This window comes from Heloderma suspectum, chromosome 1 (assembly GCF_057233095.1).
Source record: "Heloderma suspectum isolate Gila_16-S chromosome 1, 16-S_ref, whole genome shotgun sequence".
NCBI classification, from domain to species: Eukaryota; Metazoa; Chordata; class Lepidosauria; order Squamata; family Helodermatidae; genus Heloderma; species Heloderma suspectum.
This window is the reverse complement of record NC_139458.1, coordinates 27414042-27433489: the sequence shown is the minus strand read 5'-3', so window position 1 is coordinate 27433489 and position 19448 is coordinate 27414042. Positions and strand designations below refer to the sequence as shown.

The 19448-nt window shown below is 41.2% G+C and overlaps 1 protein-coding gene across 8 annotated transcripts in view; it reads right to left on the bottom strand.

Moving 5' to 3' along the window:
* Positions 1 to 10534: 10534 nt before the first annotated feature.
* BCL11B (BCL11 transcription factor B) overlaps positions 10535 to 19448 on the bottom strand; it is a 178541-nt gene continuing 169627 nt past the window's right edge. For all 8 annotated transcript variants that reach the window (XM_084839400.1, XM_084839360.1, XM_084839409.1 and 5 more), the window contains one exon: positions 10535 to 14146. In XM_084839400.1, the coding sequence (XP_084695526.1) occupies positions 12135 to 14146 (2012 nt within the window). In that variant the 3' untranslated portion in view covers positions 10535 to 12134. The remainder of the gene's footprint in view (positions 14147 to 19448) is intronic.

Here is a 19448-nt window from a genome sequence, read left to right as displayed (position 1 = left end):
GAAATTGTCTGTATGTGTATATTACTAAATAATTAATAGCAGTGCAAAATTTTTGTTCTGTTTGCACACTATTACTGCTCATGTGCATTGCATAACATGGCTGTTTCTTACTTGAATTCAGATCTCAGAATCATATTTGTAGCATGAACATGTGTGATTTTGAATTCAAAATATGTTTCCCATGTTGTTCTGGAATCTCTCTTTCATATCTGGCAAGGAATCTGGGTTTTTTTTTCCAATGGGACCAGCTTCTGGTATGAAAGGAATATGCAAGCTTTAACATATGAAGTCGACAGTGGTGCATAGAGCTAAGCAAAGGCTTAGATATTCCTTTTACTTAGGGTCAGTTCACACACTTGCCATTCTGTAATTGTGTACATACAGTGAAACACTAGGACTGCATGCACACATACTATTTCATGGCCGTACACACATAGTTATATGTGGTGTGCATGCCTGATTTCTGTTATTCTTCTCTCTGTAAGTATGACACCACATCATATTTTATCCCATAGATAAAATATGTGAGAAAGTCTTTTACGTACAGGATGGATACTTATTCGGGTCTCTTTTACAGGCTGTAGAGTTCCAGTGTAACTCACTTTCATATCAGGAAAACACCCACATTGAATTGGATAGTAGATAGTGTGTGTGTGTGTGTGTATGTGAGAGAGAGGTTGTCTGTGTGTGTGAGAGAGAGACTATGGAAGTAAAAGAAACAGGTACCAAAAGTTTCTTTAAAAAAAATTTGGGGGGTGAATCTTCACACTTAACTCTTATTTTCAAACTCATCCCATCATATGGACATGATTTGGGGACACTTCAGAGTTTTGGTTTGTGGACTGTTGGGATAGTGCAAAACTTATGTGAACACTTCGGAGGACTTGCTGAAATCTGATTTTGGAAAGCATTTCTGAAGTTTGCAGGAGAGTCTAGCAGTCTTCCTCTACACTGATGACTCCACCAACCCAAACTGGTGAAAACATATCAGGCTCATGATAGCCTTGTACATGTAATCTCCCTGCTCATGACACATTCAGATGATTTGTGATGGCTGATGCTCTGTTTAGTGGCAGCTGCATACAACCAGCTGAGCAGGGGTAGGGACATGACACATAATTCCAGCCACCATACACCTGATGGTTGTGTGAATCACACATACACACACCCCGCCGCAAGTCCACAAGTATTTAAAATAGTGACTTTAAGAACATATTGGCATGTAAGCATGCTCAAAGCGGAGCAAAGCCTAATTCACGTCTTACCTTCTTCAGAAAGTATTGCCATGTGCTGATATTTTTGTCTGCTACATTTAGGGCAGATGCAGCCAAGAGCAGGTAGCGTAAGGGCATGTAGGTGATGTTCCACAAACAATCCACTCCTGACCTCTGGGCTACTCATATGAATCAATAACCCCTGGTTCTCTACTTGCAGCCACCCCACTATATTCATACATCTGCCTCAGGAAGCATGCACACGCACACATATGTACAGTGCTAATCAAACTCACTGCAGTCTCTCTGTCATGGTCAGTATTCCACCTTTCAGGTTCCAGTGGGCTGCTACTGTTCAGCCCATCCTGCCTTTATCCCAGCCCACTATACTCCTTGTCCAGTTTCTTGGACTTTCTTTAGGTAGTTCCATCATTCCAGTGCTGTTCTTAAGCAGAAGAACTCTTACTGCAGCCAAAGTGCTGCCCTAGAAGTTGTCTCTTAGTAAAGGCTGCCCCAGTGTCACAGGTACTCCTGTGCTCCTAACTTTACTACAAGTAAATGAAGGTAAGATAACAAGGGGTGCCAAGTAATAAGATTGAACACGAAGCCCAAGAAGATGGGACTTGATGTAATAAATTGAAATTAGACTGACCCCTTGCATTGGTGGTGAACTACTTTCAGCTCGAGGCCTACATTCAATTTTGGAAAAGCGGGGGGGGGGAGATTTCAGTGGTGGGCAGGGCTGAAGGCAAAGAAGGGGCAGAGGCCAAAATACAAAAAAAAAATACCAGGATTTGGGGGCTTAAAGCCCTTACTGCCAGTAACTAAGCCTTATGAGACACATTTCTACCTTTTAGAACAGGGAAAAACTGCACAAAAGGCTGGAAACCACCAAACGATTAGTTGTGGGGGGGGAAAGGGGGGACCAGAGAAAAGGGACATGGCCATCTGGGGAACCTTGGAGGGTCAGCCTGAAGCCCCAGGAGGGCCAGATTTGGCCCCAGGTCTGAGGTTCCCCACCCCTGCACCAGAACGAAAAGCTTTGCTCTTTTATTACCTGAGCCACTTTGAAGTAATCATCAGGGTTACTTTGCCCTGAGGTGGTAAACCTTCATTTTATCTGCCTGTGCACAAAAGCAAGGGCGGAACAAGTGAACGAGGATTCTGACAAGTAAACTTCAAGGTGTGTTCTTATTTCAAGTAGTGCTTTCTCTCTGCATGCTCTTGTAGGAACAATGTTTTGTCTCAAGTGGCACTAACAAATCCCCACCCCCAAATTGGAACCTACAGTGACTTTTCAAAATAAACACAATCCATGCTAGTTCGAACTCCTTCTAATTCCAAATAAGCAGTGAAGACAATATTTGGAGATCAAGTCAAATGTCCAATTTATTTTTTTTATAACTTGAAACTGGAACAAATGTTGTTTTGAACGAGCGTACAAATGAAATGGTAGACACATGCTGAACTCAACAGTGTGACAGTAAGGGGAAAAAAGAGGCCAAAAGTCTTGTACAGAGAATAAAAGGAACAATAAATATTTCACTAAGTGATATTGAAATGACCTCCTGCCATCTCAACATTTTTTATCCATAAAAAAAAGTGCTCCCCCTTTTTCTTAATGGAGCATGAATACCAAGCAATAATAAATAGTTCCAAACTTGTTGTAAAAGACAAAACCTCCAAGTAAACAACGAAAGCTCATACAATAAGTAATAGAAAAAGGTAATAAAAATAGTTTGCCTTGCCGGTACAAATGCAAACAACTGAAATCAACGTTACGTTGCTTTGCAGTTCTAAAATACAAAGAGCACCATAAAATGAGTTTGCCTGTGAAAAACAAAACCTTGGGCTGTATTTAATCAGGACTAGGATGAAATGCTGAACTACCATGGAAGGGTGCAACTATATTTTCATGTCATATCCTTTAAAAAACAAACAAACCCAAAACTATCACACCAGAAATGTGTCAACCATCGTTTATAACTGGAACAGACCTTTGCTGTATAGAATTATTCTGATTTAACACAGTTAATTTCGCTGATTTTACCAGAGGAGCAATTGTTATGACAGCAGAGAGAACTATGATATGTCTGCCAATGTTGTGCTTATGGCCTTGTAAAAAGCAGGATTCCTAAAAGCAGGAAGGGTGGGGGGTCATCGTGGTTTCACTGAACACAATGTTTGTGCTTTAGAATGATTTATATTGGGTTCTCAATTATTCAAGTCACATGAGAAGACAGCTGGTGGTGGTTCAAATCTTACTTCATCCAGAATGAAAAGGGGTAAGTGGTGCTCACAGTGACAATATGAAATGTGAACTCACTTCATAGTGGAATTGGGTTTGGATAAAACAAACATCTAGGGATTAAAATTCTAAGCCTGACTTTGACCCCACTGAATTCCCTGGATTTATTCCAGGGTAAGGGAAAGCAGAGTTTGTAGAATGCTCTGGATATACCTATAAGAAATTGAGCTTGGTCTCTCAGGTTCTCTGTTCATCAGGAATGCATCCAGTGAATTGCTCCACAAGGGGTCTTATTTTTAAAATAACCTTGTCCCTAATTTTGAAGAGATGGAATGGGGAATGGCTAGTCCAAATTCTATTCTCCAACACACCCCTAACATTGTGATGGCTCCATGACTTGATATAGTGGGTTGGATCCAACTTCATTTCCACTGACAGGAGCATTCCCTTAGTAGAGTTCCATTCAGGACACTCCTGCTGGTAGAAAGCAGGGAACTGTTATATTCACCACATCCCTATCCCTCTGCAGCCCCCAGTTCCCAAGGATCCTCCAACCCTCTGAAGCAGATTTGAGGGGGATAACGGACTGCAGGAGGAGGGGGAATTCGGCAGTGGGATTCCTCTGCTCGTCTGCGGGAGGCAGATTCTGAATCCCCCCACAGAGTGACATTCAAGTCCCCCCCCCCGCACCTTGTTTTTGTTGATATTTTTTCCACACATTAATACAAGCCCTTTCTTTAAAAATATCACCAGCAGTTCATCACTTTGGTAATTTTCTCCTGCCTGTCTTACTTTTTTTTTTTAAAGCTGGGGGGGGGGTACTTAATGTAGAGGCACAGAATTTCATCCCAGTCCTTCAAATATTTGAGAAATTTATGGAATGTACAATTAGGAGTCAACAGCAGCAAAGCAGACAAAAGAACACAGACTGGCAAAACCTGTACATGGTCCCTTTCTGACAGTGGGGTGGGGTGTAGGGGACAAGTGGGATGCGCCTGGACCAATGTTTTTTAAAACTCCAATCCAATTCACAGTTGTACCAACAGAACATTACTCTTTTTCTTCCTTTCTCCCCATTTAAAAAACAGCTTCATCTGTAGGCTGTGAAGTGGGGGAGGAGGTGTTAATGTATAGGTGCCCTGATCCAGCAAGGGCTTCTGATCAGACCCCACTCAAGCAAAGGGGTGCTGTACATAGTAGAAAGCCTTGCAGAATCAGGTGAGCTGAGGTCCGAATGCACATTCCCCTAACTGAGAGCTGGCACAGTGAGGATTAACAGTGCCGATCACCTGTTCAGTGATGGTGGGACGATATGGCCCCTTCTTCCCTCAGTAGATGTCAGCGCTGTCTAAACCAGTAGCGCTGAATATCTCAAGCACACATGTGCAGGGATCAGGGCTAGAAAACTTATATTTGCCAGGAAAACCCACCTCCATGTGTCTAAAAAAGGGGGCATCTGTGGAATGTTACGTCAAATGTCTTCACAAAAATTGAATTTCATTTAACAACAGGTGACAGCCATCCATCCTAGTTCAACTATACCTGGGAAGGCCTTGATACAAGGGGTCCAGGCGGCTTTAACGTTATTACTGCCCTGTAGGAACAGCAAGTTTTTTGTAGGCCATTTCTGACAGAAAAAAATATATACATACGTACAACTAAAATTGTGAACAAAAAACTCCAAACAAAACCAAACCTGATACCCGCCCCCCCCAAATAATAAAAAATAATAATTGTTTTGTTTCTTTTACCCATAGGTCGTCAAACAACCCTTTCGTTTTTCCTTCTGTACAATAAGGTCTTGACATACAAATTTTTTTGCACTATTTTATCCTGCCAAATTAAAAAAATATATTATGGCAGCCTGTTTGTTTGTTTTTATTTTTATTTCCAAATTCACTAACAAAAAAGTACATTAAATCCCTTTAAAAGGACAAGCGTACAGTTAAAAAATTACAAGTTCCAGTAAAAATACAGCAAGTGCCTACATTATATGAATCAACCAATATCAATATCCATTCCAGAAGAGGGGATGGGGCGGGGGAGATAAAAATAGGTACAGGTCAGAAATGTGATTTTTTTTTTAATCTGCAAAGCAATAACAATATTAAGCATTTTTTTTCTACATACTTTTTCTACATGGTGTAGCAGTCACCTTTTTAATCCCCAAATACAAGTTTCTATACATTTTTCTTGAAATAAAAATTCAACACCCAAGGCAGAAAAAAAAAATTACTAAAACTCAGACTTTACAGTTACAGTGACAAGAACAAATTTATAGACCCACCATTTAAATTTTACTGCAACATTTTCAAGGAAAAAAGAGAAAAGTTTTTTTTTTCTTTCTGGTTTTGTAAAATGCCCAGGCATTCTCCATTATTACAAATACTGGTCCACTTTTACAGTAATCAAGAAATTTTAATATATATAATATATACTAAAACCCCGTCACCAAAAGAAAACAATATACACATGGCCATTATGGCATTTTAATAACCTATTAAGCAAACTTTGAAAAAAAAAAAAGAGAGATTGCTCAAACACACATACACACAATTTTTTTTACCCTTGTATGTATTCAATACTGTAAACGTATTTTAAGACAGAGTGCACTAAATTTAACTTTTAAAAAAATTAGCCGTTGTTCCTGATTTTTTTTTTCATTCAATGATAACAACTTGCAATTTGTGTCATTTGAGTTTTAATTCAGCAGTAAATCATTTCCATTCCATTTCCTAAGCAGCGTTGTCCTGAAAAAAAAGAGAAAGGCTGAGAACAATTCAGCAAATGGATGTCCGAAGTTGTGCTGGATATACATCTTCATTTGATTGGGTCTTATGGCATTTTCATGTCCACTATCTTCAACCAGGTTTTTTTTTAAGTAAATGTGGCTCTTTTGTTTGTTTTTTTAAAACTTAAAGAACATACTTTTCTTGTTCTACTTTTTTTAAAAGTCTTTTCATTTCACAAAAATGTTTGCATTTGTCTCAAGAGACTCAAATAGGAAGATCAGTTTTCAAGGCACTCACATCAAATTGAATGGCAGTAGAAAAACTGTCCAATAAATTATTATTTTCTTTATAGTGCCAGTATTGTGAATGCCACGCTTAGCAACACTGACACTTAATCTCAGATGTCCCCCTTTAACAGTTTCACCCACCTCTGGGCCAAGCAAAGACAAAGATGCTGTAATTTCTTGTTTAGAAGCCGCTGGTCTTGAATGCAAACAAAAAGTTTTAAAGTGCGGGTCAACAGAATCAAAATGTGTAACTTTTATAACATTGTCCATTGACTTGATAGACTAAATTAGGGTAATTCAAATTATGCCATATCTACCCAAGAAAGATGGGCAATTGAGATGAGGACACCTATTCTGATTGGAAGAGTAAAAAGAAAAAGAAGGGATTAGAGCCATTATGGACCCACAGTATGCTCAGGCGAGAGATACATATGGATGCCAAAAGCTCATGAAAATAAGAGACATCCCATTGTTCCATGGAGCTATCAGTCAACACAACAGCATGTAGAGAAACATACAGCTTAGACTTTGTGGCCCAGTCAACATGCACACACTGAACGGGAAGGGGAAAGGTTCAGAAGAGCATTTATATCTCTCGTAGCAACTGTCCATGCATCCCTCAGGAAAGCCACCTCACATGTGAAGAAACATGGGGCTAAATAATAGAAAAACAGATAAAGTCATTAATTTTAACCTACAGTGTTTTGCCTATTCCTTCTCCAAAGAAACACTATAGGCTGTAGATCTAAAGGGGTCTTTCCACTGACTCCACTGTCTCCATCAAGGGGTTAATCCAATAATTTGCCATGAGAAGGTTCAGAATGATAAGGGCTGCCAAGTAACAGTTTCAAACAGAAACAACACTGAAGTGATCTGGTGTCTTCAGTAAAATTCAATGGACCTTTCAGCATTCCCAGTGAAGGAGTTTCTATTATGCTTTATGATGCTATGCAGCCTATGGAATAAGAGATGTAATATAAACAAAGAATATCCAATAATCCTAAGAAATTTATAAACTGCAATGGGAATTGAAGTAGAACTGACAGGCATGTAGGGAAATTAATTTGTAAATACCGATTTATTTATTTTTAAAAGTGAAATATAGGCAAATCCAAAAAATATATATTTTAGGATATCAAAGCCCTTCATTAAGTTTTTACATCAAGACAATTATGAGTTCTTCCATCTAAAACCTTGTTTTTATTATGGGCCTCACATCCTGCAATTTCAAATGCAGAGAGTTCACTGAATTTGTGTACACTTTCATTTCAATACCTTTTTTAAAGGCTGCAATCCTCAAACCTTCTTAAACAGACATTTATCAATACTTTCAAATTACTTAAATGGCACTATTCTAAAAGGGAGTGGTCTGCAGATTTTGGCCTGTTTTCTTTACAATAACACAATTGTGCATTATCTGAGAATCTCTGTTTTTACACTCCACGCAAGCAATCAGAACAGCAAGCTTTTGGTAGACCACTGTATCTGGTGGTAGACTATATTTGGCTTGACTTTAGTAAGGCAACCATGAGGGTGTTACCTCTTGAATATTGGGTACTGCAAAGTTAGGGATTGTGTACTCTTATTGTTAAATCAGGGGTTCTGAAGGAGTGTTCTTTTAAAACTTGATTTATGTAACAGATAAGCCCTATTCAGATGTTATCCTACATGCGATTATGATCGTGTGGAAGGACGGAGCAGGACTGTGCCACTGAATCTTTGCTGACTCTCACCATCCTTCTGCTGGGGATGCATGTCTGTAGAGGGGAGCCTGCTCTATGCACATAGGCTGCCCCGTGATTTAGAGCCCTGCATGACTGGAGTTCTACATTATGGGGGGAGCCTGTGCACATAGAGCAGACTCCCTGCTACAGATGGTTCCCCAACACATGGACGGTAGGGGATGTAGAGCCTGCAGGAGACATAATGGTGGTGGAGCTAGCAGGTGGGGCCCTGCTCTCCCTCTCTCCACACAATTCCGATTGCATGGGGATTAATGCAAGTACAATTCATTGGGGACTAATGCCTGAATAGGGATAAAGTGATCCTCAAATGTGGATGTAAATCTGAGTGGCTCACAAAAATATTGGGAGTATTTTACTATGGTGCTGCCAATTAATTTGGGGGAAGAAGAAACCCCAAGGGGCTAAAACACTGGTCTGCATTTGGAACAATCCTATATGATTGCCATATTGGAAATAGGGAAGATATTGGTGTTCACGTTAGATTGGCCAGTGGGCCTGCCGGAAGTATTTAGTTTGGCACACTTACTTCAGTGATCTGGAGCCATTGTTCTGCAAGCAGTGATGCAGTTTACTTTCTCGCTGCTTGTAGCACACTGTGATATGAACTTTGTGGGATGATTGCAATGGGCTAGAGTGTGTAGTCCCACCTTGTGGTGGGGAATTGGACCTGATGGCCTTCTGGTCCCTTCTGACCTTACTCATATATTAATTTAAAACAAGACACCATGGTGGTGTAAAAAGAAAAACAAGTATTGTGGCACCTTGAACCCTATCATGATTTATTATATTTTTATGGTGGCACAAGGGTCTCTGTTGTTTTTGGTGCAACAAACTCAGGGCCAAACAAGATGTTCACTTGATACATAGCATGCAACTACATATGAAGTTTTCCTCTAATTAATTACAGGCCGGTGGTAAGGCGAATCTTACTTGGAATGCAGCATGCGTGGAGGAGGGGCTTATCTCTTCCCTCCACAGAGTGATCAGAGGGAACCTCCCGCCCCCGCTTTGGACACCTACAGCATTTAGATAAAAAGTCCCAAGTGGTGCCAGTTGGGATTTTTTATCTAAGTTTTCTAGTCCCATGCAGGAGGGGGGTTTCTCTGAAGGCACCACAGAGGGACCCCACACACTCCCAAAAATGATTTGTCCTCCACCTTTAATTAATTAGAAGAAAACTTGATTTATAAGTACATAAGAAGAGCTGTGCTGGATCAGAACAAAGGCCTCTCTAGTCCAGCATTCTGTTCCCACAGCGGCCAGCCAGATGCCTACGGAAACCCACAATGAGGACATGAATATAATAGCAGCCTTCTGCTCATATTCCCCAGCAACTGGTATTGAGAAGTATACTGCCTCCAATACTGGATATAATATATAGTCATTATGACTAGTAGCCACAGATAGCCTTAGCATCAATGAATTTGTCTAATCCCTCTTTAAAGCTTCCCAAGTTGGTCAGTCACTGCCATCTCAGCTCCCCATCGGTGTATAATGTAAAATTAGACTTTTTCCCCCCAATGGCCATCACTTTACAGCTGAATTGCATTTGCCAATTTTGCATATTTTGAACTGTGCTTGCCAATTTGGGGAGATACTTTTTGAGCTCTTCTCACTACTCACTCTTAATTCCAGATCATTTAAAGCTGTTAAAAAGCACCGGTCCCAATATGGATCCTTGGGGGAACCACTGTTTACATCCCTCCTTTGTGAAAACTAGCAATTAATCCCTATGCTCAGCTTTCTGTTTAACCAGTTACCAATCCATAAGGGGACATCTCCTCTGTATGCTACCTTTCAAGTGAACATCTAGTTTGGTCCTGATATGGCTACCCTTATAGAATTCCAGTTAGCATCAGTTGGCATCCAACAGTCATACATGGAAGGATCCAAATGGGTAAAACTTTGTGACACTTCCTTTCAAAAGGAAGGAGTAAACTGGAGTTCTTTAGCTCATCCTGCTAATCTAACAAAGGACGTTCTCTTAGGGAAGTTTATGTGACTAGAGCATCAACAAGTATAGGGATTAACATCTCCCATTGTTGTAGAATTGCCTGATGTAATATCAGGGCAACAACCTGAGAAAACCGATCATATGATAATGTCTCAGTATTATGCCTGCAACCTTAATTGGTTAGGTTAATAGATTAAAAACCCTCTTTAACAGACGTGCAGCACAATCCTAAGAAGTAAGTTACACTGTTTTCAATGGGGCTTACTCCCAGGTAAGTGTGCAAAGGACAGAGTAAAAACAACAAAAGGAGCCATGGTTAATCGGGCAACTCATTTTTCTTTTCTTTTTAAAAAAATGTTAATTATTTAAATATAACTACTTATAAAAACTGCAGGTAACATGCATCATAAAAGAAGAAGCATGTCCCCTTTAGGAACATAGGAAGATGCCTCACACCAAGTCAGTCCATCTAGCTCAGTACTGACTGGTAGATATTTTCCAGAATTTCAGACAGGGTCTTTCCCAATCTTACCTGGAGATGCCAGGGACTGAGTCTGGGACCTTTTGCATGTGAAGCATGTGCCTTTCCCCTTCATCCTCATATAAGATGGAATGTCTCTTTTAAGATAAGCACCTGCTGTAATATATACATGTGCCATCCAAAAATCAAAGCAAATAGGGTTTTCCCTTCAAAAGTATTGTTTTAATCATATGCAATTTAATCTAATTCATTAACTAACATTTCTTTAACTGAATGACAGCTCTAATCAAAATAATCCTTTACCAATATTGTATGTGCACGCTTGTATGTGCACATATGTACACAAGCATGTGCACTTGTTAGACAAACTAATGTTCAATAAAAAACATGAATTGGTCCGTTGCTGCATTTGCTATGGAATGGTTGTTACAGCAGTTATCACATATTCAGGCTATCAACTGATAACTCTAATTATCGTGTGCACAATGTTTAATGTGAACAAGGCCTCAAAATAAGTGGCACATCTGAGAAAAACAAGCAAGGTTTCCTTTCTGTCATGCTTTCTAAAATTTGCACATGCAGCTGGTCAGGGCTCTCGAGTTCTCTTTATTTAATGAACCTTAAAAATGGCATAAAGGTGAAAATAAGCCATTAGTAACCGAAACAAATTCCCTAGTAATAATGCACAATTCTTGCTATTGCTTTTATGAATATAGCTGCCTTTAGAAAACACCTGTGCCCATTTCTTTTTAGCTGTCATAACGTCTACTCTGGAGCTGTGTAAAAAAAATTTTTTTTTAATAAAGGCATCTATTTTTAGTGGCATCATCAGTGCTACAGATCCAAATCCAAAAGAAAGTGCTACAATTTTTAAGATTGTTATCCGCGGTACTATTTCATGATATTTCCTAATTTTCAAATGATTTTTTCTTCCTTTCTTTAAAAGAAAAGCCAGCAAAAAAAGAAGAAAATTATTACTTAAAATGATGGCTTCTTCACAAGAAATTACACATGCTTAGCGTAAGATTCAACAAAGCAGCGGCCCTCTAAAATTATAATTTAAATTGATATGCATCTCCCCCTGTAATGCAAATAATCTCAGGTTAGAACTGGGGAAAATTAGAATGGGATACCCAAAAAAGATTGTAAAGGAAATCTAAAAACGAAAAAAAAAATGTATTAAAAAAAATTACCTGCACATGCCAAAAATAAAAAAATACAAAATAACCCAATAAATACAGAAATTATTGCACAGTTAAAAGGCTTCACAATTTTTACTGCCTTAACCAATCCTCAGGTTTAATAGAACTTTGTAGACACAGGTTATATTTAAGTGCCAAATTCTGGCACCTGCCATAGTTATGCTAAGTTATGTTTATGGAGGCAAGTTAGGTCAGCTATTCTCAGTTGGCAATAGTTAAACTGTACAACTTAAATGTTGCCTAGACCCCTGATTTTAACCCAGCGGGGGCCTTAGCTTCTTTCTGCCTGCTCAATTTTGACATCATTTGTCAGCAAATGTTCGCCATGCCACTTTTTCATGTGTTTCTCCAGGGTGCTGTAAACACTGAAGGGCATCTGGCAAATGTCGCAGCGGTAGACCTCCTTCCCTATCTGGCCATGTGTTTTCATATGGCGCGTCAGCTTACTGCTCTGGGCACATGCATAGTTGCAGAGCTCACATTTGTAAGGCCGCTCTCCCGTGTGGCTCCGGCGATGCACCGTTAAGTTACTGCAGTTCTTAAAGACCTTGCCACAGTACTCGCATGTATCGCTCCGCCGTCCTTCCTTTGAACTGGGTCGACCGGGGCCAGGTCCACTGATATGGGGCGTGCTTCCTCCGCTCGCCGTCCCACTGCGCCCTGAGAGACCGCCATCCAGCATATCACCTGGTGGAGTGGAGAAACGCAGGCTTCCATTCTCTGAGGAATGCTCAGAAGAAGTTGCAAAGGGGGATTGTCGGGAGTCTGTGAATCCTAGAAATGGATCCTTCATGAAGTGCCTTGATGCTGCATATCCTACCAGCCACTGCGAGTAAACATTTTCAGAAGGTATTATTGTTGCTGGTGGCAAGTCCAAATCTTTTTCTATCTTTATTCTTTTTGACGAGTTATTTAAACTGGGGCTTGTGATAGGGGTGGGCTTGCGAGGGAACAGGCCTGGGAAGGGTTCGCCCGGACCAAAGTTTCTCCCGTTGACTGTCCCTTCCTCAGTGCGGTCAAGTTCTCCAGCTACTGAGTCTTCATCGCCTGTGTCTCTTTGACAAAGGTCTCTAGGACAGAGATCTCGCTGATCTGAAGACCTTTTCATGAAGCCACCCCTTTTCTGCTTTTCAGCCAGCATGTCACTGTATTGCTGGATAGTACCGAGGCTTACATTCTCTATCACTTTTCCTAGGACAAGGGACTTTTCATCTGGCAGCGATTTAGAACCATTCTCTCGGTTACGACTTAGTTCTGAGTCCATGCTAAAGCTCGACTCGGGTCTACTTTCATTTTCCAGCTCCTCTTCCTCCTCCTCCTCCTCCTCTTCTTCTTCATTGTCATGGCCTAGAGAAGGATCACTCTCGTTCCTGAAGTCTGCCTCACTAGACTTTAGTCCTTCTCCAGTGAGTTCACTTGTGCCAGGCTCAGGGGAGCTTGTAGTAGACAATCCATCATCTGACCTCCCTGTCATGGACCCAGCTTTGTGCATATGTGTTTTCATATGGCGTTTTAGCTTGCTGGCTTGGGAACAAGCGTGATCACAGAGCTGGCATTTATAGGGCTTCTCTCCTGTGTGACTCCGCCGGTGGACAATGAGATTGCTCTGGAACTTAAACGTTTTCCCACAAAATTCACAGGACTTACTTTTAGCCTGAGGCTGGGGAGGCGTAGTGCTGCTTGGGGGCATTGGTGGCAATGGCGGGGTGCTCAAAAAAGGAGATTTAGGGCTTGGTTGGAAAGGATTCAATAAGCGATGCATAGGGTTGTTGCGATTGGGAGAGACTGGTGGAGGGGTGGAGTTGTTCCCTGCCAGTTCTCGAAGCCTTCTGGAGAAATCCATCGCTGGCGACTCAATTGCCATGGGGTTTAAACGCATGACTCTGTCAAAGGCACTGGGATGCTGGGCGACTAACCCCATTTCTTCGGCACTAAGGCGATGTGGATCCAGATGATGACGAGGCGGTGGGCTGAAGAGGGGAGGTGTGTTGGGGAGCCGACCTTCACCGAAGCCAGGGTGATCACGCAGTATGGGACCTGTCATTCGCAAGAGGCTAAATGGGTTGTTGTCGCCAAGGAAATTCATCAACGGGGACTGTGCAACAGTCTCGGGTCCCAGAGGAGGAGGGATGGTGATGCGTGGAGTAAGGGAGCTGTTTGAAGGGCTTGTTTCCAGGTAGATGCGGAATCCATGCGTGTTCTGGGCATGCTGAAGCAAGAACCAAGCGCTATTAAAAGGGTGCTTGCATGTTGTGCAAATATAGCTTGAAGGCTCATCTTTACCTATAGAAGAAAAAAGACAGAAAGAGGGAGAACCATCAGAAAAGTAACCCAGAGGAAAACCCCAGTCACTGTAGACAATACTGAGCTAGATGGACCAACGATCTGACTTGGTATAAGGTAGCTCTGTATGTTCAATGCTGGCTCCAAGTTTTTGAAGGCTCTTGGGCAAGACGCCGTCAGTCGCCCCCCTCCCCCCAGGCAGCTGCTATTGCTCCTCATCCTCTTTCTCATCATTGCTACCACTTGTTTGGCAGGCAGAGAGCCAGTGAGCAAGTCAGCAGTGGCATCTGTTGCTCCGCCTTCTCACCATGACCTTTGCCTGGGTAACAGCAAGAGCCAGATGAACCTACTTAGGTTGCAATGGCAAGGAGGAGGAACAACTCCAGAAGGTCTTGACAGTGGGCCCCTGCTGGGTTGTGGGCCCTTGGCAGATGCCTGACCATGCCTTCTCTTGAAGCCGGCCCTGTTCCTATAACATTGCCAGGACCTCCCTAAGCAGGTTTGGAATGCAATTCTCCCATGTTCTAGTCAAACAACTGGGCCGCAATAGAAGTGGATTCCACATAGAAGTATTCAAACCACAGCTCATCATTCTTTACAGAAAAGCTAGAATTCTTGACTCTATGGTTTGTCTTTCTAATCTACTCCTGTTTTCTCCTCTCAGCAACTAAAAGTTTAAAAAGCATTCCTGCTTTGGAATGATTTAAAGGCAGGTGTGGAGAAGCTGCAACTCAACATTCACGATTTTGCCATCCCTGGACATACAATGCAAACTTTTCATCATAATCTTAAATGTGGACACCTCCATTGTGAGACTCACATCCTGGCAAATTCCTAGATATAGCTAAATTCCAGCTTCAAAGCAGCTATCTGTCCCTAGAAGCAGCAGAGAGGAGCCATAATGGCTTGTGTTCCATTAGAGCACGTACAGAAGGTAAAATAAAATGGGAATGTCCAGCAGCAGTTGGACATACCACCACCACCACCCCGCAGTGCATGGGCTTTGGCATGTGCCAATCATGCTGGCCATGGATGCCTGTCCTAGGACATCCAAGGCAGAATGAATGTGAGTGAGGCTATTTGCATGACTGAACTGAATGTGCAAATAGCCTCACTCCCATCAATGGGGGGGGGGGCACAGAATACCCTATACTACTCTCTGCAGGCCGGATTCAGCAACCTCGTGGGCTGAAGGTTGCCATCCCCTGCCCTATAGGCATGCCCTGCACAGATCACAAATCTGGATGCCTACTCCATAATTCTGGCTCTCCTGATTGGCAGAAACAGGGCTACAAGAGCTGGTTGAATGCCTTGCGTATTCTCTATGAAGTGCCAGAATGCAATAAATGTATGTAGACCTTGGGCCCCTAAAAACTACTTTCTTCTCTGAATCCCACTGAAAACATTAAGGTTAATTGTACCCACACATAAACAAGGAAAACGCGTATACTGGACAGAGCCCAAGTTTCTATGAGACAGAAACTAGTCAGTGAAAAAACAGAAAAGCCAGGCAGATGCTACTCACCCATAAGACTCATTCTGCCCTAACAAATTGTTGGCCACCCTAGGCATTAACAGTAGACAAAAGTTATAAGCTGGGAGCCAAATAGTTTTAGGGCAACTCCAATATCCATCAGCCATTAGTCACACTTTAGGAAACTTAACAGTTCCATTCCCCACCCCACACTCCCACAATGATATGATTTAAGATTCCTGGGGGAAAGGTGACCCCCTCCTTACACCTCCCCCCCAAAAAAGTATCTTATTGGAGGGCAGACTGCAATACAACTATGACTGTTGCTGCTGGTTACAAACACTGAATATTGTTCCAAAAGAACAAGAGATACAATTAAAAGCTTTCTAGCAGCAATTCATACCAATATTATAGACCAAGATATAGGAAGTGCCCCTTAATATCAACTTGGAAATTGAAGCATTTGGCAGAGAGAAGAGGGTGTTTTATGTCAGTTCTGAAGATAATTCAACAGTCAATGTTCCAATGATTACTTCCTTTAGTTAAACTTTTCTTTCTTGAGACTAAATTGACAAAAATGTCTAGACCCTTAATGTTTCTTAAATAAAACAAGGTGTAGTATAAAAAGTGACTGAAATCACTGAGGCAGGCTAAAATATATAGCATATTCTGTCAAAAGCTTTTTTACACAATATGTTTTACCTCAGCTCACCCTTGAATGGACTTTAATAAAGCCCTGTTTTTGAAGTATGATCTAATAGCAACCAAAGAGCATAATCTTACAAGGTCATATAGTTTCAAACTAAAGAGTGCTCAGCACCCTTAACCTCCATTTTATACACTAATTGATTGATTACCCACAGCTGACTGAGTCCTTCATCTTTAAAGTCAAAGAAAGAATTTCCTATTTATGTTTTCCTCAATGTTCTCAGAAACTGTCTCACCTAGTAAGAGAATTCTTCCCCTACCACCACCGCCCCCCCCCCACACACACTCATTTAACAGGAAAGAGGTTTACCTCAAGAAAAGCAGTCTGTGTTATGACCTAAGCTGAAAACCAAGGCCAGTCTACTGGATTATTTAAAAAGAAAAAATAGTCCTAAATTGCTAGCCATTGGCATATGCTTCATGCTGCTGAGATGCTTTTGGGTTTTTTTATACTTTACATTAAAACAATCTAATCTCTGTGAAACGCAAGCAAGAGAATGAAACCATTTTACTTCTGCTTCCTGATTCCCTTTCAAAATCAGCTTATTAGTGTGTATTACTGGCATAACACAGTGATATGATGAGTTATCGGTCATAACAGTAGCAGTTCTTTCCTTTGTTTTTCTTTCATTTCGCTTTCATGCCCCTAAACTCTTCTGTTTGGCAGTCCCCTGTTCACAATGGCAAAACTGACTGCAGGCTACTTAGCTACCAAGGCTCTGACAGATTCACTTATATATTTTTCTACTTCTTCTCCCTGCTTCACTTTCACAGCCCTCAAAGGTTCTCCCTAGACACCCCCTTTTTATATACTTAAATAATAATAATAAAATGTTCATTTCCATATTATCACTTCATGGTTATCTTGCCTCGAAGTTGCCTTGAGCAGTGTGAATGCTCACTTTTAAGAACAGAACAATGTCAAAAAGTCTTTGAAGATCCACTCCGAACCTTTTTAAATGCTAAAACTTGGTAAGTATTTTTTTAAATGCTCAGGAATGGTCAGAATGCTATAAAGCGATTCCTGTAAGTTAATAATGCAGAGTGCCTACCCTGAAAAACATTTTGCTATAAGGCCAGTTTTCATGTATGACCACCTTGTTAATGTGGCTTTGCATATTACACTCCAGTAAGGAAAAGCGGATGTGCAAGTCACTTATCAACACAAGTGGGACCTGTGACAAAATGCTCCTCTTCTGTGCTCTACCCAACCATACTCTCACAATACTCAATTTCATTTCTTGAATCCTCCCCGCCCCGCCCCACAACAGTCTTTCAGGATTCTGTGCCTACTAAGTATGCTCACTCCCCCCAACTATTATTTTGTACTTCTGCAAACCTTAGGGTTCACCCAAGCCTGCTAATAGTTCCCTCTTGTGCATGACTTGTGCTGTTTTGACTACATAAAGATCCACACTCTGAGAATGAGTTTGCTAGGATGCTTCCTATCTAAATCTAAAGTGGAAACTTTAACACCAGATACAATGGCCAACTTCAATCATATTTCTGTGGGGGTATATGGAAGTTCTCCATAAACACGTTACAGTGGAAGCATAAAAAGTAGTCACTTGTGCTTCCTCCCCATTCCTCACTTTTGTATAGCCTTATCTTTTTTTTTTAGTAAATGTTGTTATACTTTCACAATACATTCAACAACAAATATTGTCAGTGTTCTGATGCACACACTGAATGATTCCTCTTTACCCACCCCCACATTAACAGAATATGACAGAAAGCAGCTCTAATTAATTCCTGCAATGTATAATGATATGAAGCATATCTTCATCTGATAATGATGATTCAAATGACATAATCATATATGCACTGCAACATAAGGCTGGTCAAGGACTCTACAATGGTATTTCTCTCCAGGTCCTGGAATACAAAGATGCTTTAACATCACTGTGAGTCAGAATATGGTTGAAACACCAAATATGATCAAGCAAGGGAAGCATGGAGGTCCATAACTGAAGTCCTAATCAGCAGCTTGTTTCACTGCCTGGCCACTTTGAGGAAGAGCTAGAGTCCTGCTACCAATCCGCAAAGTAGGCTATTGGGATGTTGTGTGGATGAAGCCACCAATCCCTCCTCCACAGAACTCCCCCATTGCCTTTAGGTTCTCAAGAGGAATGCTGGATGGTGCTCCTCAAGGGGATGGATTTGTCTCAAGGGCTACCAACTGCTAATCCCTAATCTAGCAGCAGAAGAATTTACTCCTGTGGGTCATATCAACCCCTTGCCCCAAGGCCTTTTCCACCCAGTTCACTTTTGGCACATAACTGGGATCAGTAATTTATTCCAGCGGTACTTAGGCTTCTAACAAATGGATCTTGCTAGATTAAATAACGAGCCTTCGGGTATCCTATCGCTTAAACCTATGCTAGTAATTATAGACTCTGCATTTGGTGAACCCACCTGCCTATTCTGAGAGTAGACTTTTTCTGAAAATAAATAATTGTTCTCTTCATCGCTCTGTGATGGGCGACATTATGTTCAAAATGTGAATGCATTAAAAAAAGAGGTACAAAGCAAAAGCATAGCTGAAGTTAGCACTCCCACACAGAGCAGTTTCTCACTGTGGCTTTGTCCTGGTCTTGAAGCAGTTTTTTCACTGGGCACTCACCAAAAAAGATAGAACTAATTCCAGCCTTAAGAGTTTCTGCTGTCTTTTTTCACTGAGCAGTCTGCTTTATTTTGGCCTAGGTTTACCAATCCCTGCTCCTCTACATGTGCTCTCATGTTCTTGCAAGTCAAGTTCCTTTTCTATAGGCAATATTTAATACTGATTATTTATATCACATTTGGGGAGGGGAACCTAAACAGTTTAGTAAGATTTTAAAATGGACAGATTATGTATAGAAGTCACGACTGACTACCAATTTGGATTGTGGGCCAGGTCTGGCTACTTTTTTGTATAACCAGTCCAGGAAGATGGAGTGCATATTGAAGGGCATATCTCCTTGGCAAAGGCAGTGGGATTTGGAGACCATTCCAATCAACATGCACTATGCCAATTTGCAAGAAGAGACGGGCTGACTATGGACTAGGATTACAGTGCAATGTACAGAAGGCAATGTCAGGTCAGGGTTCTCAGGTGATATAACTTCCTGCCCTCCCGCT